The following is a 26,764-nucleotide window of genomic DNA, read 5'->3' as shown; positions in this document are numbered from 1 at the left end:
CAGGGGAACTGAGGTTCAGATTAGGCTCAATTTATTCAGGGTACTGGTTGTAAGGGACCCAAGAATCGGTGTAAACAAGCTAATCAAGAGCCTGCGATCTTAGCCACTTCATTCTGTGATTCTAGATCCTTCCCTGATGGGAGTCGTGTGCAAACCAGTACTTACACTTTTAGCCATAGCTGTATAATAGCAAATTTCCCTTTACCTAGGAAATAATGGATTTCTAAGTGCTAGCTAAGTAAGATTCAATTTTTGCTAACAAGCATAACCTGTAATCCCACGTTTAAATCCCTCATGTTCAACTCATTCATTCCCAAGGAACCAAGCATGTAGATGCATTTGATGGGTACAGAAATCCATGGAGTGTGCCTTTAAGGTCTTGCTGTACTCCAACCATTATTCTCTTATAACTCAAGTGAACTCTTCTATTTTCTACTGAGATGTTTTTTCAGAAGTCAAAAGATCTTCCTTCATGCATTTCCAAAGTTTCACGCACCTTTGGTCAGAGATGGCAACAAAACAGGATATTGGATCTGCCCCTTGGAACAGACTGTCTCCATGTTACAACATCAACCTAATTTCCCTAAGTCTCTCCCCATGAGTGAATTACACGAGGGAAGGAGAGCACCTTTGAAGAGGACTAAGTGGGAACAGCATGTGACCTCTTAGTCACATAGACAGATAGGGACAGTCTTTATTGCCTCGAAGCCACAGGTCTTCCACTCATGAAACGGAAGCGGTGATGCTTACCCCTGGGGTGATCATGCATATCCAATGAGATAATCCACTGAAATGGCCTAACACACCACTTAGCACATGGTGTAGACACACAATTAACCTTAGCTCCCTTTTCCTTCTTTTGCAGTAGATTTCACTACAAAATTCAGAAACAATGCCTTACCGGCTATCTGAGCATAAGATGTAAGGTGACCACCGGGTCACCTGTCATTGGGTGAACCCATCAGCCACTGCTCTGGGGAGACGTTGACAGCTGGGAATGTCATTGTCTTGTAGATTGAGGATAATGTCAGAAGCACCGGATTCGAGTCTTGGTTTCTTTCCCAATGTAGTTTTAGAATCTTCTATCAACCCCTTAGACTCTGGTCCACGGTGCTGCTATGTAAACGGAAGGCTCTGGGTTCAATCCGTGCTAAAGGATCTTTTTGCTCTAAAGGTGCTATTTACACAGTGTCCTGGGAAGAAGCTAGTTATTGCAAGCCATCGAGGTGCTTATTTAGTATACGTATTTTGCTGGTTATTGCATGATGTATTTTGGAACGGGGACTCATTGTATGATGTATACCGGTAACGATGTACCCACAAAGAATGTAGACGGTGTTCGGGCATAAATAAAGCTCAGGGCGATTCTTAAGACTACACTATCCTCATCAAGCAACACTGCAAGTTATGCAGGACGTAAATAATATTCAAATCACTCCAGACCTGTAAATTTAGATCTTGCTCAAGCAGTTCAAATCTCTTAAACTGAGAATAATGTTTTCAATTAAAAATTCGTAAGCCACCAGAAATTAATCGATACGTCAGTCACTATTGCCTTGTCTCCTATACAACAGAGATCCATAAATGTTTTAAAATAGGGAGCTTTCAATAGAAAATAGGCCTTTTCTGGCACTAAGTCCCTGGGGAAACCCTGGGAGGGTTTCCCGGGGTCCATCACCAAGTGGAACTCTCTAGAGAGCAGACGATCTGTCCATGTTCTGAATGCAACACTGACTGGGGAACTCAGCTCTGCTACGTCATTGGTCTGAAATCTGTGAAGACTGACTGGGTAGTTTCCCACAGAGACTGGCATTACCCTCATTGTCGTCCACATTATGTGAGCTCCCCATAAAACCGTCTCCATTTTAGTGTTCATTTTGGGTTTTTACATTGGATATAAGATGCTCTGGTCTCATTTGAAAACCACTCAGCTTATAAACCTTAATTTCTTTTGGATATAGACATGTAGATAAAAAAAAAACTGTTTCACTGATTCTAAGATTTTTTAGTATATGTGTGAGTATCTATTTATCTATACACTATATATATATACTGCTGTATATGTATACATATATGTATCTATCCATACACTATATATATACTGATATATATATAAATATATAAATATCTATACAAATATTTATATACAGATATTTATATCTCTGTAAAGAGATATAAATATAAAGATATATAAATATATAAAATATAAAGATATATAAATATCTCTGAAATCAGTTTGTATCTTGCAGTCCATGGCAACATTTATTTTCTTAATAAAAACAACCAATGGTGTATCAGAAATGATGAAATACAGATTTAGCCAATAAAATTAAACCTTTCTTCTATTTTAGTCAAAAATTTACAAATAAAATAGAAGCAAAATTACATTTTAATAGCTTTTAAAAATACCTAAGACTTCTCTATCATAATGCTAATACTTTTCATCTAGCTCATGTCTTTTTTTTTTTTAATTTTTTAATGTCTACTTATTTTTGAGAGAGACCGAGCACAAGTGAGGGATGGACAGAGAGAGAGGGAGACAGAATCCAAAGCAGGCTCCAGTCTCTGAGCTGTCAGCACAGTGCCTGACGTGGGGCTCGAACCCACGAACCATGAGATCATGACCTGAGCCAAAGTCAGATGCTTTAACCGACTGAGCCACCCAGGTGCCCCTAGCTCATTTCTTTCTAAGAGACAGAATTTTAGAAAGAGATGTACGATGACTATAGTTGTTAAAAACCAAAACTATAGACCTAAAATGGAATTTCTTATGCTAAGCCCCATGTCACCAAACTGAGATTTGACCTAATTACATACAGTGCTGGCTCTCCCAGAAAAGGAATCTTCAACCAATCAGGAAATGCCTGAGCAGCACTAGCCAGCTCCTCTGACTGATAGACCCATGCCATCTACTAAGGAAAAGTAACTTTGCAATAAGCAACCTGCTTTTTTGCCTAGAAAAACTTCCTTGTTCCCACTTATTTCTATCTGTAAAAGTCTTTTGTTTTGTACGACTCCTCAGAGCTCCTTTCTGTCTGCTGGGTTGGACGCTGCCTGATTTGAATTGAGTTCTGTTCAACAAACTCTTAAAACTAATATGGCTCAGTTTATCTTTTGACAAGTAGTTGGGTCTACGGGAGTTCCCATTCTGTATGGTAGCCTATCTAAATCAGACAATTGCATAGCTTCCTGTCCTGCCTTTTGCTCCAGGGGACATAACTTGCTGTCTGTTGTTGGAGGCTTTGCATATTCTTATCAAAAGTGTATGTATTATATATTGTATATAGACATATATGTATGTATATAGAGAGAGAGACAGACAGACGGAGACAGAACAGGGATGGTTCTGTAAAGCGGAGATGTGAAGGGACAGCCCTCCCATCAGGGCAAGTCCGTATCACCCTGTGACCTTCTTTGAATTTGAAATAGAAACTGCGCTCTCAGCAGCAGTGACAACTTTCGTAACAACCCGCTGGCCACTTTTTAAATGTTAGGTCATCTCCATTTTTTTTCCTGTAGAAATAGACAACGCATGTATTTGTTGTGAACCTAGTGGGTGACTGTGTCACGATTTTCCATTACATAGTTAAGCACGTCTCCGATCTCCACGAAACCGTGTGTTTTGGAGTGGAGGCCTTACCGCTTGAGAAGAACTGTTCCTGTAAGAACTGTTACTACATTCTTCTGCCCTTGTTGCCATTAAGATGCTGGCTCATACATCTATGAGAAGATGCACCGATTCTTGGGGAGTACACGCCCATAATTGAGAATGACAGTTCAGCTATTTCTGTTTTCTCCAGCTGCAAAGATTCAAGGTGAGCATCTCTGTGCTTTGAAAGTGTTATTCAGAAACGAGAAAGAACTCAGCACAAACACTGGCATTTTTGTAATCGATTTCAAGAAACAGTGAGAAAATTTGAGGCTAAACAGCCCAAAGGACTAGCGGCGAATTGATCTGTAAAGCTCTGCTCAGAGCCTGGATGCGGTGATCACACACCTTTGCAGTAAAAGGCTTCTATCTCGTGCCCACATTTGGGACAGGATGCTGGTTTCACTAATCCTAGCCTTCCCCATGTCACTGCCTGGTTTTCCCCTTCCCCTGGAAGGAGAGGCTGCATGAATATGTGGTTTAGGTGATGGAAAGGGTAGGTCCCTTCATAGGAAACAGCGTGTCCAGATGCGTCGGACATCTGCATCGGAAAAACAGCGTGGGCTTCCCGATACCGGAATGTGCCTCTTCCCTTCTCACCTCTGCCTTGCAGAGGTGCGCCCGAACTGACAGAGAGATCAGCAGCTATGTGACAGCACAGTGACTTCATCACTTTAAATATATGGAGGCTAACAGTTCCTGCTCATATTCTCTGAGGACAGAAAAAAGAATCTGAGATCACTGCATTTAGGGTTGTAAAGACAAAGGGAAAAAAAAATTAAGCTGGTTCTTACAAGTGAGGCCTCAAAGAGATAAATTGGCAAAGAACATTGTTTTCCTCCCTAGATTCAGAAAACCTAGCTCCAAATGGAAATGAGTTTCTCTTCCTTCTGTGGGTTCACAGCGGGAATGGCCATCGTGCTGTTTCTCCCAGACCTTCCCGGGACCCTGGGCAGGATCCAGAAGACTGTCCCGCCTGGACCAACAGTAACATCCTTTACTTTATTTTTTCAAAAGCTCTACTTATCTCAGTTTCTAGAATTATAGCTCCCAAGGGAAATTGATGGGTGTGGAAGTCACTATTTTACTCATGCTAAAAAGGGCAAAATAGTCCACACCAATCTCTGGAGAGAAAATCCAAGAATGAGACAGAGATACTACATCCCATTTCCAAATCAACAGTGTTTTCTCTTCAAGTATTTCTCTGCAAAACAGACAAAAAAGCTTATGGCAACATCCCACGTGGCTCTGGTGGAAACTAAGAGCTGAACGAGTTGAGAGAGCACTGGGTGTGCGAGAAAGGTCCCAAATGCATGGCCACCACCAACGTGTGGGTTAGGATTTAAGACAGCTGAGTGCCCACGGGCGGGGCTTTCTGAGGCCGGGGATCACGCGCACTTACGGGACAGGTGGAGGTGCTCTGCTCCCATTGTGTCATGCTTAGGCTCTCCTCCAGGCTCGTGCATTTCTTCATCACCATGTCCCAGCCACAGTAAGGGTCCTGGGCCCCAATGCAGGCACTGCAAACACACACCCAAAGGTCAGCAGAGAGGCAGCCTTACCCACAAGAGACATAAGCTTAGGTGAGTCTGGCCCTTAGGAATTGACATGGGAACTAGTTGCAAGAAACTCGATTTTAGCCTGCACACGAGAAAATAAGCCATCAACATACATCAGCAAGTATCTAGTTAAATCAAGTGATTAATTTTGGTTGAAATATGTATACTTATCCTAAGATACAGGGGAAACAACTAAATGTGCCGCTGTGAGCTTTTTGGGGTCATGAATAAAGCTAGTCAGAATTCTGCAATGTTCAAAAGTACGAGATGTTGTTACCACTGTCACCATCATCACCACCATCACCATCATTGCCATTATCATCATCATCACCACCACCATCACCATCATAATCATAATCATCACCACCACCACCACCATCATTATCATCATCACCATCATCACCACCACCATCACCATCATCAACACCACCATCATCATCACCATCACCAGCACCACCATCACCACCACCATCATCACTACCATCACCATCATCATCACCATCATCATCACCACCATTATCATCATCATCATCACCATCACCAGCACCACCACCACCACCATCATGATCATCACCACCATCACCATCAACACCACCATCATCATCATCACCATCACCACCATCACCACCATCATCATCATCACCATCATCACCACCATCATCACCACCATCACTAGCAGCACCATCACCACTACCACCACCACCATCATCATCACTACCATCACCATCATCATCATCATCACCACCACCATCATCACTGTCATCATCCACCATCATCACCGTCATCGTCACCACCACCATCATCATCACTACCATCACCATCACCATCATCAACACCACCATCATCATCACCATCACCAGCACCACCATCACCACCACCATCATCATCACTACCATCACCATCATCATCATCACCATCATCACCACCATCATCATCAAAATCATCACCATCACCAGCACCAGCACCAGCACCACCACCATCATGATCATCACCACCATCACCATCATCAACACCACCATCATCATCATCACCATCATCACCACCATCACTACCACCACCATCATCATCACTACCATCACCATCATCATCATCATCACTACCACCATCACCATCATCATCACCATCATCATCATCACCATCACCACCCACCACCATCACCACCACCATCACCATCATCATCATCACCATCATCACCACCATCACCATCATCATCCTCACCCTAGTTACAGATGTTATTTGTGGAACACTTACTATAAAATACCAAATTATATCATTTAGACATTTAACTCTAATGAGGGAGGTAGCATTATTTTTACATACGGAGGAGAAAACTGAGGCACAGAAGATTTAAGAAATTGGCCCAAGGACAAGCAAATACACCTGAAACCCTTCAACATGGTTAGTTTGAATTTAATAAGTTAGGGAAGTCTTCCTTTTGGGTACCATAGCTTAAAAATGAATTAAAAATTTTGTCAATCAATAGTTGTTTAATGTAGCTCCAACTACAATATTCAATAAGTTATATCAGAACTATTATATACATTGTGGATATTTTATTTTAGCTTTGTCTCGATGAGAGAGTTCATACAGTACCAGGTACTGGGGCACCATTAGATGAAGATTTTGGCCCATATGTTATAAATACAAGAGAGGGTGTTCAGGGGCAGAGGGAAGCAGAGCGACAGTGATAGAGCCAAAATTATACAAAAGATGACCCCAGAGGCAAGCAGGGCATCGAACACTGGAGAATCCTGTCACTTAAGGGACCAACAGGTCAGGCGTGCAGGAAATGGAAGCACAGAAAGGCAAGCTAGTGCAACAGGGAAGTGTTAATGTCTTCTTAGAGGTAAGGGGCCCCTTACAGCAGGAAGAATCTGTTAGAGGATTACCAATTAATCAGGAGTAGGACCAGAAATCATAGCATAACTATCAAATGTGGGCCAAGGAGGTGCTGTAAGTAATAGTAAATTGCTAATATTAATGATACAAAAGAATCGTGATTAACGCATCAAATACGTTAACCACATATGAAGCACTGCTCCAAGAACGTGACCTCTATTAGCTCATTCCGACCTCAGAGGACCTTACAAATACAACACCTCAATTAGCTACCGCATTTATTTTCAATGAAATAAATGTAATCACTTTAAAAGGAGGAAACCAAAGCAGAGAAAGATGAAGCATAAGTCCCGCAGCAGGGGAAGATATCTCTAAAGACAATAAATCAAGCAATAATGGTATAAAGCTATTATTTATTGTTGCTATGTAATATATATTTACCAGCCAAAGAAGTTCAGAGACAAGTGGTCAAAACTGGTCCTCCTCACAGCAGGACTAGGTTGCGTGGAAACGGGGCCGAAACAAGTGCCTGTCGCCATAGCCTCCTTGGAACATGATCCTAAGTGCCCGTGCCCGTGTTAAAAAGTAAACCGAGGGATGTCAAAATTGTAAATCTGACTGCACCAGGCTAGGAGGTTCCCCTGACAGGAGCTAGGGGAGAGAATCCTCTAGAGGAGACTCAGCAGCAAACCAAGGAAATCATTTGATCGGCTATAGCTTAAGTGGTGGTCTTATTTGGGAAAGCCTGGTTGACTGAGCTCGTTTGTTCCGAAGTCTCACTTTCTCAGATTCAAGCGCAGTTGACCCTGGCGTCGGTTTTGGTTTGCTTAGGTCAGCTGCCAAGGTTTTAAGGCAACTTCAGTCTAAGGGCCTTCTTATTTAATTACCCTAACAAGCACATAGTACTTTCATGTGAGAACTCCAACAGAACAGTTATCAAGGACAAAATGTACGCTTTCCTTCCCCAGAAATAGGCACTATTCACACTTTCATATATTTGGGGGACATTTTCTCCGCACAAATACGTATTCACGTATGGATATGTCTACATATACATATATATTTTGTTGTTTTATATGTACGATTATATGTAACACACACAAAGGGGAGTATACACACAGCCTCCTGTCTGCTTTTTACACGTAAAAATACACTGTGACAGGGCGCCTGGGTGTCTCAGTTAAGCAGCCCACTCTGGATTTTAGCTCAGGTCACGATCCCAGGGCTGCAGGATCGAGCTCTGCGTCAGGTTCCGCTCTGAGATTCTCTCTCCCCTACTGCCTCCACCCCTCTCCCCCCATCATACTCTCTCTCTCTCTCTAAAATAAAAAATTAAAAATTAAAAAATATACTTTGACATTTTCTTTTGTCAGTATACATAGCTCTACCTTATTCCTTATATGGCTGTGTAATATTCTGTTACCCAGAGGAACGAACACTTATTTAGATCCTTTAAAAGCAAGGCTGTAATGCACATCTTCATATGTATTTTTTAAAATATTTTTTATGTTTATTTATTTTTTGAGAGAGAGACAGACAGACAGAGTGCGAGAAGGGGAAGAGCAGAGACAGAAAGAGACACAGAATCCGAAGCAGGCTCCAGGCTCTGAGCCATCAGCACAGAGCCCAACGTGGGGCTAGAAGTCATGAACCACGAGATCATGACCTGAGCCGAAGTCGGACGTTCAACCGACTGAGCCACCCAGGTGCCCCTGTACGTATCTTCTACATGATAAGCTTCTATTCGTGGAGCTATGAGATAGAAGTTATGAGTATTAATAATTTTGTACCAGTCAACAATTTGAAGGGTAACTCTTTATCCTCTCCCTATTTCATACTGGATGCTATTTTTTTGTTAACTTAGCCCTTTCTGATAGATCAAAACACTTTTCTACTCATCTGTTCTATTTACTCAGTTGTGAGATTAAGATTGTGTGTGTGTGTGTGTGTGTGTGTGTGTGTGCGTGCATTTATGGATTATTGTATTTCTGTTCATGTAAATTTCCCATTTGTAACCAATTTCTCCTTTATGCTTCTTTTTGATTGACTAACTGGCTTCACTACTTTTATGTAGTCATTGCAAGTGACAATTTCTGTATTAGAAAATTAACCCTCTGTCCATAATGCTTCACATACTTTTCCTACTTGTCATTAGTATTTTTTTTCTCAAGATACAGATGTTTTAAAATTTTATGCAGTAAAGTTTATATGAGTCTTTTTCTTCACAGCATCTGGATTTTGTGCATACTTTCAAAGAACTTCCATGCTTAAAAATCGTAAAAACATTTATGCAGGATTCCTTCTGGTCCTTTCATGTTTGATCAGTCATTTCATTTGACTCCCTATCTGTGATCCACCAGAAATGTATTTCTGGTAAATCTCCTTTTTTCCCTCCTAAAAATCAAAACAAGTAACAATGACAAAAAACCACATATTTTTTTTAAGCTAAACTTCTCAATCTCATACCAACACAAACAGGTCCAGGGCTGAGAAGTAACAACCAGGAAGCTGGGGATGTTTTGTTTTGTTTTGTTTTCCTTTTTCTATCAAATTCAGACAACCTCTTTTTTAAACACAAGTTTACAACACTAAGTGTGAGCACCAGCTTTGCGAAATCTCTAGTTCTTGAGGTCCGGGAATATAATCTTTTAACAACTTACTTTTTAAAACTAAAAAGTCATTTCAATGATCAGTTCCATAGAGTAGAATTTGCCCTGTATATAAAGCATATCCCAAATTTCTCAATTTTAAGAATTTATTTTAAAGACACACAATTGATGTAATAACTTTTTTTTTTCAGGGAATAAGAAAGATGAGAATAAACCAAAGGCTGTGTAAAAGACAAGAAAGTGAATTTTTGTATCTACAAGGTAAGATATTTCACGTATTGTCACTAAGCTCGGTGTAAGCAAATCAGCCCTCAGTAACATTGCCTGGGCAGATGTTTTGTAGGAAGTTTCTGGAAATCTGAAGACCCCTCACCTGTGAGACAGACCTGGACACAGGTGAGAATCAAGAACCTTTCTGCTTCCTGCTGCGACCTCCTGGCTGCGAAGGCACGTTCTGACCCACAGTGTCCTAGTCTTACTGAACCAGCCATTTTGCCAGAATGCCATACTATGTATCACACGTCAGAATTCTGTCTGGGCACGATCCCACTTTCACAGCGGTGAGCAAACAGGAGGGAGCTACACTTACATAATTATTCAAAGGGCCTGAATTCCCTTTCATGTTTCTTTTTTTTTTTTTTTTAATTTACTGTATATTCACTTTTGAGACGGAGAGAGACAGAGTGCAGGCAGGGGAGGGGTGGAGAGAGAGGGAGACACAGAATCCGAAGCAGGCTCCAGGCTCCGAGCCGTCAGCACGGAGCCCGACGCGGGGCTCGAACCCGCAAACCGCGAGATCATGACCTGAGCCAAAGTCGGACGCTCAACCGACTAAGGCACCCAGGCGCCCCTTTCATGTTCCTTACGAAAGCAACATGACCATTAGACAAAATTCAAATTCTGAAAACAGGAAAATTCCACCAACTCCCTAACTTGGCCCTCCAGCCTCTCTTTGCAAATCTGCCTGCAGAAGTGAAACAAGGCCACAAGGTTACACAGGATATTTTAAGCTGTTTTAAATGAAAAGCCGCTTGTAAAAACATCTTTCTTCCGATAATGTTGACGGCTTGGCGCATTCTTAACATGCCACTTATCCCTTAAACTATTAAAAACTTCTCTATAAGCACAAATGCCCCTTCATTAAAAATTCCATTTATATATAAATGTTTTCCTCAGTCAAAATATTTCATACCGTGGCAAAATTCTGATGAGCTCTACCTTTCCGCTAAAGTGTACTTCCAGAAAAAACAATCATCGTAACTTATTACTTTGGGAAGGTAGGTCTTTCAAAGACACCGCATGCAGGATCACAGATGTCTTATTAATGTGGCCATATGAAGGTGGCTTTTCTTCACTTTGAAATGTGTTTTTGTGTGGATGAGGAGTCTTTGTAATAACAAATTTTCCTTACTTGGTTAATAACCTTAGATTATCCTCATTTGATATATTTCCTTGGTGTTTCAAAGTCTCTGATTTCAGAACATATGTTGGTCAGAATCTTAAGGTTTAATTTAAAAACACATTTATGGACGAGTACGTATAGAGCTAAATGTATATTCACTGACAGGCCTTAGTTCTTGGAAAAGGATAAACTACTCTCTCTTTTCCAAGACAGTGATATTAATATTTAACTAAACTCTTCCTTTATTTATTGATTCATTCTGTTATATAATTTTTTATCAAAGTAGCTAACATATAGTATATACAGTGTGCTCTTAGCTTTGGGGGTAGATTCCCATGATTCATCACTTACATACAACACCCAGCGCTCATCCCAACAAGTGCCCTCCTCAATGCCCATCTCCCACGTTCCCCTTCCCTGCCCCCCCATCAACCCTCAGTTTGTTCTTTGTATTTAAGAGTCTCTTATGGTTTGCCTCCCTCCCTCTCTGTTTGTAACTAGTTTTTCCCCTTCCCTTCCCCCATGGTCTTCTGTTAAGTTTCTCAAGTTCCACACATGAGTGAAAACATATGGTATCTGCCTTTCTCTGACTGACTTATTTCACTTAGCAAAATACCTTCCAGTTTTATTCACGTTGTTGCAAATGGCAAGATTTTGTTCTTTTTCATTGCTGAGTCATATTCCATTTTGTGTGTGTGTGTGTGTGTGTGTGTGTGTGTGAACACACACACACCACATCTTCTTTATCCATTCATCAGTTGATGGGCATTGGGGCTCTTTCCATAATTTGGCTACTGTTGATAACGCTGCTATAAACTTTGGGGTACATGTGCCTCTATGAATCAGCACTCTTGTATCCTCTGGATAAATTCCTAGTCGTGCAATTGCTGGGTCATAGGGTAATTCTATTTTTAAATTTCTGAGGAACCTCCACACTGTTTTCCAGAGTGGCTGCACCAGTTTGCATTCCCACCAACAGTACAAGAGGGTTCCTCTTTCTCCACATCCTTGCCAACATCTGTTGTTTCCTCTAAACTCTTCCTTTAAATTTTAAAGTGTGCAGTTATGCTATTTGCTAATTTGAGTAATAGGGAAAAGAGGTGTATTCATTAAAATCTTCTCACTGTATTTCTACAGAGTGGGAGCTAATTACTGAGTATAATCTCTTGCATGTTAGATTATCTAAGTATCAATGACTTTATCTGACTTGTTACTGTTACACTAATTGTCATTAGATCAGCTTATTTTTGATCTTAAGAATTTTGGCCATATTAACAAAGTGCATTCATAAAACATGGGCTTTTAAAAGTGTCCCAATCATTCCTTCATTTGGTACATACTTAGGAGCACCTGCCATGAGCCAGACTGAAAATGGTGGGGGTGCCAGGGTCAGCAAAGCAGACGCAGTCACTGTACCCACAGAATTTATCATTTGGCAAAGGCAATAAACACTAATCGACTACACTGATACAACAAGAACCATCAGCAAAGTAAAATCCCAAAGGAGAAGCCCTGTCTGGATGGAGGGGTCTGGGGTCAGGAAATACTTGACTTAGGTGGCATTTAAACTGAGACGGATAGAAGTGATCCATTTCACATAGCTTTGGAAAAGCAGGACACTGGACAGCGAGGTGGATGGACACTTTGGTGGGAGGGAATTGGAGAATTTAAAGGAAGATAAATGGAGGCTAGACTTTGATTGGAGCTTGAGGAGTGGAATGGGCAGAGCCCAGAGCCCTGTTCAAGGCAGCATTTCCCAGTAAGTGCTGCAAACTTTAAAATACTGGGCAAAAACCGTGTGTCAAATACCAGTACTTATTTCTACGATCATCATGATAGTAGTGGGATTGGTGGATTTCTCTGTTCATGAATGATCTTTACCTTAATTTCTAAAACAATCTGAAGTATCTTATTCCTAATGACCGATGTCATTATATACTTCAGAATCTGCTTTTTAAGGTTGGCATGAAAAACACTGTCTTACTAGAAATAAGACTGAAAGAAAATTCTAATTAGACAATAAACTGCTTGAGGAATGCATTGTAAGACACCGACACGTCCTTGAGTTGGTAAATCCAGCTGGAACACATCTTTTCTCCAATGAGTACCTCTGTGAAATTGGAATGATAATAATCACCTCACAGGAAATGTTTTGAGGATTAAGTTACATCACGTAGTAAATAACAAAGTTATTTTGGGGGTGGAATACATACAGTTATTCCAATTAATTCCTAGACATCATTGCATATTCTATGATATTGACTTCTGGGGTGTTTGAAAACACTCTATCCCAAAAATACTAAACGTGTAAATGCCGTGGGCTCTTTACTTAACCAGGCAATGTGGCACACCACAGTGTATTGTAGTAAGTGGTACAAAGTATTATTTTATTTTATTTCATTTTATTTTATTTTTTAATGTTTATTTTTGAGAGAGACAGAAACAGAGTGTGAGCAGGGGAGGGGCGCAGAGAAAGGGAGACAGAATCCGAAGCAGGCTCCAGGCTCGGAGCTGTCAGCACAGAGCCCAACGTGGGGCTCGAACCCATACACTACGAGATCATGACCTGAGCCGAAGTCGGATGCTTGACCCACTGGGCCACCCAGGTGGCCTGGTACAAAGATTTTAAATACACATTTGGACAGATTCACAACGATTTTTTGACTACCTGGCATAATGCCATGTGTCGAAGACCCAAAGACCAGGAAGGAACCTGGGGTCTCGTGAGGGAGGAAGAACCGGTTCATGAACGTTGCATAACATAAGGAGGGTTAACTATTAAGTTAGAAGCTCAGACGGTGGGCGCTATAGGAGTCAGAGGAGAGAGAGGTCGGCCAGGAGAGTTCCAGGGAGATGTCATGTGTAGGCTGGCTCTTGAATGGAGTTGGAATTTAGACAAGTGAGAACAGTCTCCCTGGTTATGATGGCCCCAGGAAGGATGACAGTCATGTGCATGTGGCATGATCGGGAAGATAAGCAGAGCAGCATGGCTGGGCCACGGTTTCCTTAAGGCTCCCAGAAAGTATACGGATGTGAATAAAGTGTTGGGGTTTTGCTTAGGCAAGAAAAATGTGGTTGTACTGTATAGCGTGTGTCAAGTACCAAAAAATCTACTAGAAGATTAATTTCTAATTCCCAAGAAGAACTAAGACGGAACCACACTGTAATGGCATTTTTAAATTTAGGACACATGCCAAGTAAACCAAGATATAATTACTAGTAAAAATACACGTTTATACTCATTATGTATCACTTGCTAAAGGCATTTAATAGGAATTCATGTTGCATGTTATGATTTGTAAATGAAATTAGTGGCCTAGAATTTCAATTAGTTACAAACTTCTAATACATCGAAAACCATTCCCTATTGACTTATCACTAAATGACATTGATTCAACACAAAGATGATTTTTTACATTTAAATTTGCTTTTAATATGAAATTAGAATAATCAATATGTATTGCCAGTAATACTAAGTGGACGGTTTTTAATTAAAGTCGTATTAGGTGCATAGAACACTCAGATTTTCCTGAAAAATCTGTTTTAAAACTGAACAAGATTGGGAGCGCCTGGGTGGCTCAATCAGTTAAGTGTCCGACTTCGGCTCAGGTCATGATCTCGCGGTTCATGAGTTACAGCCCCATAACGGGCTCTGTGCTGACAGCTCAGAGCCTGGAACCTGCTTCAGATTCTGTATCCCCCTGTCTCTCTTCTCCTCCCCTGATTGCACTCTGTCTCTTTCTCTCTGAAAAATAAATAAACATTTTTTTAAAAATTTTTAAAAATTGAATAAGATTGATACACATTTTACAGTGAAGCATTTTGGGAAAATTGACAGTAAAAAAGAAATAGTTACAAGAGTAGAGGGTATCTGAAATAAGCAAGCCGAAAGTGCTTCTGGAATCTAGCAACTGTGATCAACTTGGGACATCAGCCGTTTAGAAACTGTGCTCCCCTGGGTTACGATACTACGATCACATTAAAATATTTGACCAAGAAAGAGAAGAAAAAAAATGTACTCACACTCTTATGGTTGTGGAGGCAGCCCACGGCCTCTACAACCATAAGAGTATGAATACATCTCTGCAAGACGGCGTTCACCTACGTTCTTTGCTTTTGTGGTGTACCTGAACCAAAATGCGTGTTTATATCATTGCCAAAGGTGGACCTGCCCTAAAGCCAAGGAAACTTAAACTTCTTCACTTCGTGAAATTCCCTAAGGACCTGAGATTGGTCTTAATCATTCTTCATAATTCGATATCCTTTTCCTTACTGAGGACCACTATCAAACCATGTAAGCTTCAGACCTCACAAAACTACGTTTCTCCTTGATTATTACAGAGCAAACCGTAGTACGGTTTATGTTTTGTAAATTACCAGTCAAGTTAACGTATGCTCTTGTTCTACCTAGCATATATTAACTGTTCATTTTCCAACCTGCCTAGGACCTGGGGGTGTTAACTTGTGACTTCACTTAAAAAAAACAGTGTTTCGGCTCAAGCCCCTCTGACGGGGTGCTCTTCAGAATGATAATTAGATGTTGGTGAATGTACTTCGTCTTTTTCAACTATTTTTTAAAGCTCTAATGAAGGCAGACACATACTGCTGTTCTGTTTCTTTCAGTTACTACCATATCACGCATATGTCTTCACAGACATCATTTAATAGCTTCAGGATCACCCACAGCGTGAGGACTCCATTGAATAAGTAGATTATAATTTGGTGATGAATTCTGTTAGTATTAGGAAGTTAGGATTGGAACACTGGTTGTAATTCAAAAATAGCTTAAAAAATAATTGGACAGGGAGGGCAGGCTCGAAGATCGGGTCCTAATATAATACAGGATCAGACTTTAACGATAAACTGATCTGGGGACAAAGTCTCAGGTAACACTGAGGCCCCGTGGCTCAAAGCCACAACAGATCTTCGGGAGCTTTTATTTATGCCAGAGTTACTCTTTCGACTCTGAGCCCCATGAAGACAGGGTCAGGGATACTTCTTTGTCTGTCATCCCATGCTTAGGGGCTTGCTTGGTGCTTGGCACCTACTGAGATCAATAAATAGACTCTGAATGAATTAATGAAGGAAAGTACAGTCTTTAGAAGCTAATCCAAAGTCAATGCAAACAAAAACTCAAGGAGTTGAGATTTGGAAGATCCTAAATTCGTTTCGAAGGGAGGATATTTACTTTGGAAAATGAGCACATGTCAAAATCCCTCCCGCTTGCTTATGTGATTCATAACTGAATGGCTAAAGTTGTCTTTCTGGAAGCCCTCAGGGGAATCCTGAAATTTCTCTCTATACATCGTATGTCTCTCACCAAGCAGACGCTGTCTGTAGAAATATTTAATTAATAAAGGTGCCAGCATATTAACTCCATGTCTCGAAACTTTGCCCTTCCAAGCAATGAATGTCCTGCAGTAACCTAATCTCCATACTAATTTTCTTAATGAGTGTTAATTTCTTTAACTAAATGACATTATTACAAACTAAATGAATTCAGAATGGCTAGATACCCATTCACAAATGGAGCCAATCTCTTTCCTAATGGTTCCATCTTTCCCTCCAGTTTTACAAAGCAAAACGTCAAAGGCACCTCTCTTCTGTTTTATATGTAGACTAGGATTCTCCCGGCTTCCACCTTTTCTTCGCTCCCCAGTAAGTTCTTATAATAAAGCAAAAGTGAAACAATAAACACCTAAGGCCCAAGGGTTTCCATCCTTTAGCTAATGTCTTGCGTCACTACACCTTCCCGTAAAGGGAGTTTTAGTGTTTCACAAGAATTTAGGTTTACTTTAGAGATGACGAAGTAAAAGAGGGAGGAGGGGGAGAGGCGGTGTCCATTTGTAAATCGGGTAAGTGTTTACTGAGCCTGTGTTGGGCTGGGCACCATGCTGGAAGCTGCACAGACCCGGAAAGACAATGCCCAGCTTTTGGCACCTGGTGCGATGGGCTGAATGAAGCCTGGACTGCCATGCGGTGCTCAGACTTCTAGTCTCTGTTCTAGCCTTGACGATTCTCACGCTATTCCCTCTGTGATTCGGATCAGTCCTCATCTATAAAACGTTAACCCTACAACAGGTTGACAAACGTCAACCCTACTTGACAGGTTTGTCTTACCCCACAATTGTGGTGGGTGTCAAATAAAAAAATAAAGAATACGTGTCTGAAGAGAAGAAAGCGCCATGTTATCCAGAAAATATTAAGGTATAGAGTTAATTCATGCAATTTAATAATTTAGTAAATTTTACAGGTAATTTTATAAACCACAGTATATGACGAGTGAAGGTACATTGATTCATTCAAAAGGCATATATGAGAAAATCCGAAACCAGGAGTCGGCAAGTGATAGCCCATGGGCCAAGTCCAGCCTGGCACCTACAGTTTTCCTGAAACACAGTGCAGGGCAACACTGTGCCCCGGCACCCTGAGGACCTAGGCGCAGCTGACCTAACTTTGGCGGGACGCTGAGTGATCGCCCCCATCGTGGCACACGGGAGGATGGGGAGGAGCCGTTACAAGGCCACTTGCCTCTCACTGCCTTCTGTCAGGGAGGCCGTCATGAGACTGCTTCTCATTGTCTCCCAGGTTCTAGTGAGGGCGAAGGCCTCGTGCCCCCCACCCTCACCCCCACTGAGGTACAGGTACAGGTTCTGAAACCGCTAAGCCGTAGCACAGCTGGTTGCTTTGCAACATGGCGCCCCGCTTCGATGTCGCGTGCTGATCCGTCCCTCTGCTGTGGCACCATCCAGTGGGACAAGGGGCATGGGTAGCTAGCACCTCTTCTGCGCTTACTTTCCTGGTAACAAATGGCACCAAACAGCGAATCCTTCCTTTGCCCGACGGATCTGCCAGCCTTGCTGACACACGGCCACGCTCACGCCGTACGGTCTATGGCTGCTTCCATGCTACAAGGGCAGGGCTGAGTAGCTGCAATAGAGACTGTGCAGCCTGTGAAGCCTAAAGCATCTTCTCTCTGGTTCTTTACAGTTTGCTGCCCCACTGATCGAATTGCTGCACAATCCTTAAACTGACTTGCAAGTCTGAATCAAAGGCCTTCCCATCACAACTCGCCTTTCCGGAGGCTGAAGGGTGCCAATGAGCTGGGCCAAGTGGAAGGCCACAGTATTCCCTGGGGAAGGCTAACGGCCCAGGTCCTGTGATCACTCGTTCCTTCCTGAAGTACTGAGATGCGGACTCCCTCAGCTGTCCGCCGCAGTCTGTCCCCCTTCAGGTGGCAGGTTATGACTTTACGCTCATATTTACATGAGACTAAGGTAGTGCAGGTCTTGGCTGTTCCACCCTTTGTACTCTATAAAGACCTTTCCCGACTTCAAAGACCTCACGCTGCTTTGGGGAGACCTGACCTTGTGCCAAGTGCATATGACGTGGCCCATGGGATGGCATCGGCTTACCTACCTTCCACTGTCACCCGCAGTACCCACATCCGGGCCTGTCAAGGTCCCCACGTTCTTCAAAAGTCAGTCAGTGGTGATTCACTTTAGCAACCACAGGCATATATATGGTAAATAAATCCTGGAGTACAAAAGGCTACACAAGAAAAGGAAAAATTTCTCTTGCACTTCACATGCGCAGAGGGAACCACCCTTTCTGATAAGTTGACTGTGTCATTCACATCATTTTCTCATGCTATTCACTAAATGGTTATGCAAAAAAAAAAATTAAAAAAGTGAAAATCAAACAAAATATTTTCGGTCATTTTTTTGAGGTTGAACCTGACTAAAATGTATTTTTTAAATATTGTTCTACCAAAATAACCTTCCAAGGAAAACAGTGACATCTCGTTAAAAACACAGTGCTGTTTGTTCCAAGTTACAATGGGTGCAGAGCTTGGGAACACACGGGCAAATGGGGTGCCTGCGTGGCTCAGTTGGTTGGGCATTTGACTTCAGCTCAGGTCATGATCTCAACTGTCCGTGAGTTCGAGCCCTGCATCGGGCTCTGTGCTAACAGCTCAGAGCCTAGAGCCTGCTTCAGATTCTGTGTCTCCCTCTTTCCCTGCCCCTCCCCTGCTCATGTTCTGTCTGTCTGTCTCTCTCTCTCTCTCAGAAATAAATAAATATTTAAAAAATTAAAAAAAAATGAAAAACGAACACAGGCAAGCTCTTTTTCCAGCCTCCCCCGAGGCTCTGGGATCATCTCTAGAAGTGGAGGTGGAAATTCACTGTAGAAAAAGCAAGCGGGTATCAAACTTCTGGGATGCTGGGTGTTGCCTGGTAACAAGTATAATAGAGAAGAAAGAATGGGAAGGGGCCAGGGCTAAACTGTCATAGTGGACATGTCTGAGTTCATGCCCTTCTCATTAGCTCCAGCGCTCAGAGACACACGTGATCCGTGCCATGGCGTAACTGGTTCCCACTGAAATCTGATCCTTGAGCTGAAGTCCTCATTGTCCCAGGGCAGCGCAGTGAACCCAAGAGAAAGCCTGAGCCTTGGAGGCCAAGTCCCAGCCCTGAACCTGGGCTTCATATCATATGATGTATGTGGCCTTTGGGCACGATCCAAAAATCGGAGCCACCGTTTCCTCCACTGAGAAATGGAGATGATGGGTGACTTAACTCTCGGGGTGTAATGGCTAAGAGAAATGATGAGGAGATCTAGGACAGTGCCAATGCGTGGAAGTGTATCAATATCAATTATAAACATTTTAGCAGACGTGAAACTGTGCACTGCCTTTGAAAAATAGACATTAAAAAATTTCTTAATGTGAATATGATTTGGAAGGAGACAGGTAATTTAGTTAAGCTCCGTTTCTCTTGCCAAACACTATAAAACTCATTTATGAAATTGATTTTTCTAATAACAAATGAAATTACTTATATTCTACTATGGAAAATATATTTAACAAAGAAATACTCAATCGTTACTCCATTGGTCGCCTGTTCCTACTCAACATACTTCTTTGGGCATATGTCTAGAAAATTAAAATTGCTCGTCAAAAAACAAAACAAAACAAAACAAAACAACCTTCCCCCTAATTCACCAAAAAAGAAACTAGTCACGTAGATACTAGTGTCTGAAAAATGGACAAAAAATGGAGGTTTTCTTGTCTTTCTGTGGGAAGGGGGTGGCAAAGAACACACTGGAAAGAATCCACAGAAACGCTTGGGTTTAAGTCTTCAGATTTTCTTCTCTCAGATGGAATACTTAAGGGTCAATCACAGTCTAACCCATTCTGAGTGTGGGGACACAGAAAAGCACAATCTATCAGTTTAGGATAAAGCTCTAATCTCTCGTGGCTCTTCTCTGAGAGGGTGGACAAGTACACAGCAGGAAGATTCTGCTCTGGATATAACTGTATGATCTTCTCCTCCCAGGAACATGATGAACACAGACAAGTGGCCTTGTCGAGGGAGCCGGGAACGCCCCCCGGGCTGCCGTGCACGGTGGTGGCCAGCTCCTTTGGTTTCCTGATTGGGCTCCACAGGCAGCCACGCAGGAGACGAGGTGGGCATGATGAGGCCTTGCTTCCCTGACTTGATGCAGAACTTAGCTTCCGATGTCGCACTTATACGAGGAGCCGGGCTATTGTAATCCCCACTCGATGAGGCAAAGCACCACGGAAAGGATGCGGTGCCTCCTGCATCGCAAGCCATGAAGTCTCATTCTGGTCCCCCAAACACCCTACAGACAGCACAGGCCTGTGTCTTCCTGTGTGTTACCCTGTGTCCTGCCCACGGAAGGCCGTTAGAGCTCAGGGCTTCCTGGCTGGAAGACTGGCACCCTTCCAGGGGCATCCCAACTTGTGACGTGCCTGTTGGCAAGACGCCAACCCTTCCCGTCACCCACTGACCGTCGACAACTGGGCAGAATCATTCCTGCGCCACGTTAGTCTTGCAGGAAACACAAATCAACAAATTTCAAGCGGCCAGTGGTTAACGTTATAAAAAGACAGCTGCTAATAAATATCACTATTTGTTATTATCGCTCACCATAGCATCGTTGTTGGGTAGAAAACCCTTTAATATTATTCCTCAACACTCTGATACCAAAAGAGGCACCACGTAATATACTCCGTTGTCTAGAATCTTCTAGAAAGGAATCTTGTGGTGATTTTTATCATACATAAAAACTCTTTCTACAAGGGGATACCCACCGTGTATGTTTATTTGTTTAAATTTAAATCCAAGATAGCTAACATACAGGGTAGCAATGGTTTCAGGAACAGAATTTAGTGACTCATCACTCCCATGTGACACCCAGGGCTCATCCCAACAAGTGCCCTCCTTAACGCCCATCACCCAGCTAGCCCATCTCCCCACCCACCTCCCCTCCAGCAACCCTCAGTTTGTTCTCTGTATTTAAGAGTCTCTTATGGTTTGTCGCCTTCTGTTTTTATCTTATCCTTCCGTCCCTTCCCCTACGTTCATCTGTTTCGTTTCTCAAATTCCACATAGGAGTGAAATCATACGGTATTTGCCTTTCTCTGACTGACTTCTTCCACCCAGAATAATACACTCCGGTTCCAACCATGTTGCCGCAAATACAAGATTTCATTCTTTTTGATCGCCGAGTAATATCCCGTTGTAATACATATGCCCAATCTTCTTTGTCCATTTTGTAAAGGGCCCTGAATTTTCAATGGTATACATTATATCGTTTAAATCTATAGCAGTTTGCCTGTGTTGAATGTGAAAGTGAGGCCTAAGATACTTTAGTGACCAGGTCAAGAAATAGCACAGGCATGGGGCGCCTGGGTGGCGCAGTCGGTTAAGCGTCCGACTTCAGCTAGGTCACGATCTCAGAGTCCGTGAGTTCGAGCCCCGCGTCGGGCTCTGGGCTGATGGCTCGGAGCCTGGTGCCTGTTTCCGATTCTGTGTCTCCCTCTCTCTCTGCCCCTCCCCCGTTCATGCTCTGTCTCTCTCTGTCCCAAAATAAATAAAAAACGTTGAAAAAAAAATTAAAAAAAAAAAAAAAGAAATAGCACAGGCAGCCTGCACTGTGACTCCCAGTCTCTGAGCTCCAAAGCTCATGCCACGGGGCACCTGTTGGGGAAAGAATGACCTGTGTATGGTACCTGTGAGCGGTATACGCAAACAGTCCGTTTCTACGCCAGATCTGCCATGACGCGCTACGTTGGGGGACGGAGTTACTGAGATCCCGGATCCCTAAGAACGTATGAGATTGTGATTTCCCCAAGGGCGATCTTTGGTTGGGGGGCAGAGCAGTTACGCAACGCTCCAACATTAAAGTGCTGGTCAAGCGTGTAGTGTGCATAGTACCTGACGGTCTCTTGAGCACTTTTCTAAACTGAGCCTCAAAGGCCACTGTGATCCCCGTGGGCACCCCATGGCCAATGAGAGGTGAGTAGGAGCAAGGAAAGACGTGACGGCACTTGTGGTCCCCTGCGTCCCCAGGACTTCCTTCTCCTTCCCTCCTCCCAGCCTGTAGGGTCCTGGAGCCTCAGGAGAGAGCCGACACAGGGAGATGGCCCCCGGGGCGGGGTCCCACATCGCTCCTCCTCAGGGGATTAGCTCTGGGCCGACAGGACGCACTTGCTACCATGCTCTGCCCGCTCCGTACATATATTACATTACACGTATCCCGATCAAAGCAAACTTGCACCGGCCCGATGCAGGAACACCAAAGATCTGGGTCATCACGGGGGAATTTCTCTTAACCCGGGCCGATGCCTACAGGTGTCACCAATCGGCTCTCCGTCCGGAGGCACCAGGGGGTCGTTCTCATGCCCGCAAAGCGGTTTGCACCAGCACCCCGCGTCCTGGGACGGCGCGGGGCTCGCTAGGATGCGAAGGGCCGGGGCCCAGCCCGGGGCTGGCCTACCTGCGGGTTCGGTGGAACTGGCACCTCTTCAGCGGGATCTTGGCCACGTGCTCCTGCAGGCCCACGAACAGGGCGCTGCGGCTGTGGAGGAGCTGCAGGCTCCTGATGGGCTCCCCCCGCCGCTCGGGGAAGAGCTCGATCTCCTCCAGCAGGCAGCTGCCGGCAGCCGGGGCCAGGGGCGCCCGCACTTTCTTTATGGTGCCGTAATCTGTGAGGGCAACAGGGAAGGAGGCAAAGGGACAGAAGGTCAGCGGGCCTCGCCGGCCACCCAGCAGCGAAGCCGCCACGCGTCTCCAGCCCGGCCGCTCGCACGGCGTTCCAAAGCGCTGACGGGCGCGCTCGGTCCGGCCCACGTCCGACTCCGGCTCAGGTCCTGATCTCCCGGTTCACGGGTTCGAGCCCCGGGCCGGGCACTATGCCAACAGCTCAGAGCCCAGAGCCCGCTGCATGGATTCTGTGTCTCCCTCTCTCTCTGCCCCTCCCCCGCTCCTGCTCTGTCTCATTCTCTCTCTCTCTCTCTGTCAAAAGTAAATAAAACATTAAAACCTTTTTAAAACAATGCTGACACCCGAATCCCACCCCGGACCTCTTCAATCGCCAGTGCCGGGTGTGGGGCAGGCACACCGGCTGTGCCGTGGCTCTCAGCTACCGGGCAGCCAGCGGTGACGACCGCTCAGCCCTCTCAGCCTCGTCCACGTCCAAGTCCAGACACCCAGCGTGCAGTACAGCTACCTGTGGCTCCTGGTCGCCAGCTCTGCTCCGTCCCATGGAAACCATCAGATGAGAGGAATCCTCAGGAGACTATCTCGGATTCCTAGTGTCCGAAAGAGATGCTGACCTGCACCCCCTCCACGCCCCCCCTCCCACCCCTGCAGGGAAGACACAACACGCCCAGGGCAACAGCAAAGGATACCTCCTCCCCTTCCTGCCTGGGAAGTGCATCCTTCTCTGTCTCTCTTCCTCCTCTACCCGGAACACCTCCTTCCTCTTTCCGTCTAAAGAGTGCCCTTTGGGATGCCTTCTCTGTCTCGCAGTCCCTAATTCTCCTCTCCTGGACAATGGAACGTCTGTTTCTGGCCCGGTCTCTTCCCCGCCCCAGGTTTTCTGGTCACTGCGTGTTTGTGCTCACCTACACCTAAGCTTGGCTGTAAGCACTGCCTGTGAATCAGGCATCTCCCCAGACCGGCTGCAAAGAGCACAGAGAGGAGGCCTCTTAGCCAGCGAGAGTCACAGCACGGCCAATACCACGTATCAGGACGCAGACCTGAAATGTGTGCTAATGTCCCCGGCGTGCTTTGGCGAAGGCCCTGGTGCCAGCCTGCAAATCAGGGGGCGAGACAGCAAACCCACCAGAAGTACTCCCTAAAGCCATCATTAAGCTCCTCGAATCAACCCATCAGCATCCTGAGTCTCAAAACATTATAATTATCACCCTGAAAATACAGAAAATGAGGCTAAGAAGTTATTCCAAAACCAGGATTAAATCTTCGGCTTTGAGGCTTCCCATCAATCCATGAATCTCAAGAACAATTTGGACAGGAATATTTTCAGGTTTCCATTCCTATGGAAGTGCTCAGAGACTCAGAATATTTCTTTTAAAGAGAAAAGATATGCACAGACATATGTTACCCTGAATTTATTTTTAAAAGTCTCTCTGAAACATCTCCAGTGAATACTTACTGATTACGAACTGACTTCGCAATAACATATGCAGCCTTAGTAAACCACGGCTTAATTTTATTTTGAGCTATCTGGATAAATGTGTTACTTCCGAAAAAGTTCAAGCATAAATGGAATTACGCTATACGTTGGGAAGATGAAAAACACAGTGCCTGTCTTTGAGGGAAGAGAGAGAGAGAGAGGGCACAAGCCTACACAACAGGGCCACAGACATTCTAACGAAGGAACATCTCACAGACTTAAGTGTGCAAGAAAACTTGTACGTCTTTACTGCAAAAGTCAACCTAATTTGGACGCGGTGACCACAGTCCCCAGCTGGTGGGAAAGTCAACGCCAGTGACTCTGGGGTCTTCCTGCCCTGCATAGAGAAAAGCATCAACAACCATGCACAGCACCGAGGCACGGTGGGGGCAAGATGGGAGCTTCAGGGAAGGTGACTTCAGTACAGAGATGTCTCAGCCACAATACCCTGAGAGGAAGTCCTCGCCAGCAGATGGAAGTGCCAGCCTTCCCGTGGAGCAGTGACAGGCACGAGCCATCCTTTGGGACGTCATGACAACAGAAGATATCGTCCGAGCCAGAGGCCAGGAGGGGGTGCCAGGGACTGCCACTCCCCAGCGGGCAGCAAGGCGGGTAGGAGGGCTTAAGTGAGAGACCCTTGGGATGGAACAAGACTCGTTTATAGCAATGGAGGGAGGGGGTGGGGGTGGGGAGAGGGCAAAGGAGATGGGAGTCCAGCAGAAAAATCACCATCTTTGGACCGTTGTCACAGTATAGTCACGGGAAATGTGGATTACAGAACAAAAATGCTATTCAACAGTTGAACAAAGGCTCCTGCTGTTTATTATTTCTGCTGTTGATAGATTGCTAGTCTGAGAAACCCACCCAAAAGAATAATAGTTCAAATGTCAACATGCTCACATGCACGCTGAGTTTTTTTTTTTTAATTTTTTAAATGTTTTTATTTATTTTGAGAGAGAGAGAGTGGGGGAGGGACAGAGATAGAGAAGGACAGCAGACAGCCCGATGCAGGGATGCGAGGCTTGAACTCACAAACTGTGAGATCGTGACCTGAGCTGAAGCTGGACGCTTAACCCACGGAGCCATGCCGGCACCCCAGGAACCTCTGCTTCTGTGAAGCTCTTCCTTCCCTGGCCTGCGCCTTGTTCTCGCTCCGGGCTCACACACCTGTTACCTTGGTGCGGAACGCCTTCCTAACCCAGAACACTCACCGTCCTCTCCTACGTCTGGAGGGAGCATCAGGACGCGTGTGCGTGTGCCTTGGATGCTCTGCACAAGGGGCCACCGGGGCAGTGAGTCGCCGTGGGCCGTGCATGGCCTGAGCCCTCATCTCGGGCTCCCTCGCACCTCCACCTCTCTGCGCCCGAGTCACGGGGGGCACCTGGGGCTCTGGGGGCCCAGGAGCACCCCAGCCCCGCACATACAGGTTCTCCACTTAACATGGCTTCCCGGCCGGCTTCCTCTTTGTGTCCTTGCTCAGAAAGCTGGGAGTCTTCTCTCTCCTCTCCACACAGAGCCAGGCAGACCCCTCCTCCTGGGGTGTCTGGGAGGCCCGGGTCAGGGCGTTCTGTCACCATTCGTCTTTCTGCCCGTTTTTCTCTGCCCATCCCCCCCCCAGGGGAAGCCCTCTCTTGGGGGCACGATCGGATCTCGTTCTTCCCATCTTCAAGGCCACGTTCTTTTCTTTTCCTTTTTTAAATGAATGGCTGAATATCATCATTGTGTGCCGAAACATTTTTATGGGGACGGAGAACACACTGTGTAAGTCTAAGTTGTACACATGCTGCTTTGAGGCACTTCTATAATCATGTTACGGGGCAACATGATTACCCCGCAGCACAGCGTCCGCTAACACCTCTATCATGTCACGTGATGTCATCCCAAACAGATACGTTTCGAAATACGAAATGACCCTGGAATTCCGAGGAAGCTGTCTCTCCTTCGAGCACATTAGAACAAAGAAAAAGAAAACCTGGGTCATCCTGCATCTCACAAAAGAAAAGGGACGGGCTGAAGGAGCGACGTCTCTACATCCCACGACACTGATGTGACCCCGCTAGTCTCGGCAGATTTAATCAGGAGCTGCCACTGGAGTGGTAGGCGGCGAACAGACCCTCGACGCCGCCTCACGGTCCAGACGAATGTTCTCTCCCAGTTACCGGACACACTGGCCGAAGCACGGGTACAAGGATGTGGCAAA

At 44.5% G+C, this 26,764-nt stretch overlaps 1 protein-coding gene and 1 non-coding gene across 8 annotated transcripts in view; both read right to left on the bottom strand.

The window, feature by feature from the left end:
- The window catches only part of SEMA5A (semaphorin 5A), a 481,312-nt gene that overhangs the window by 87,668 nt on the left and 366,880 nt on the right, over positions 1–26,764 (bottom strand). For all 7 annotated transcript variants that reach the window (XM_043601165.1, XM_043601208.1, XM_043601185.1 and 4 more), the window contains 2 exons: positions 22,864–23,071; positions 5,052–5,169 (listed from right to left, as the gene is read on the bottom strand). In XM_043601165.1, the coding sequence (XP_043457100.1) occupies positions 5,052–5,169; positions 22,864–23,071 (326 nt within the window). The remainder of the gene's footprint in view (positions 1–5,051; positions 5,170–22,863; positions 23,072–26,764) is intronic.
- Positions 2,583–2,668, bottom strand: TRNAQ-UUG. The gene has a single exon. It is a non-coding gene; the product is annotated as a tRNA-Gln (tRNA).

The sequence above is a fragment of the Prionailurus bengalensis genome, chromosome A1 (assembly GCF_016509475.1).
Source record: "Prionailurus bengalensis isolate Pbe53 chromosome A1, Fcat_Pben_1.1_paternal_pri, whole genome shotgun sequence".
NCBI classification, from domain to species: Eukaryota; Metazoa; Chordata; class Mammalia; order Carnivora; family Felidae; genus Prionailurus; species Prionailurus bengalensis.
The sequence above is the reverse complement of the archived record's forward strand: the minus strand, read 5'-3'. Positions and strand labels throughout refer to the sequence as shown.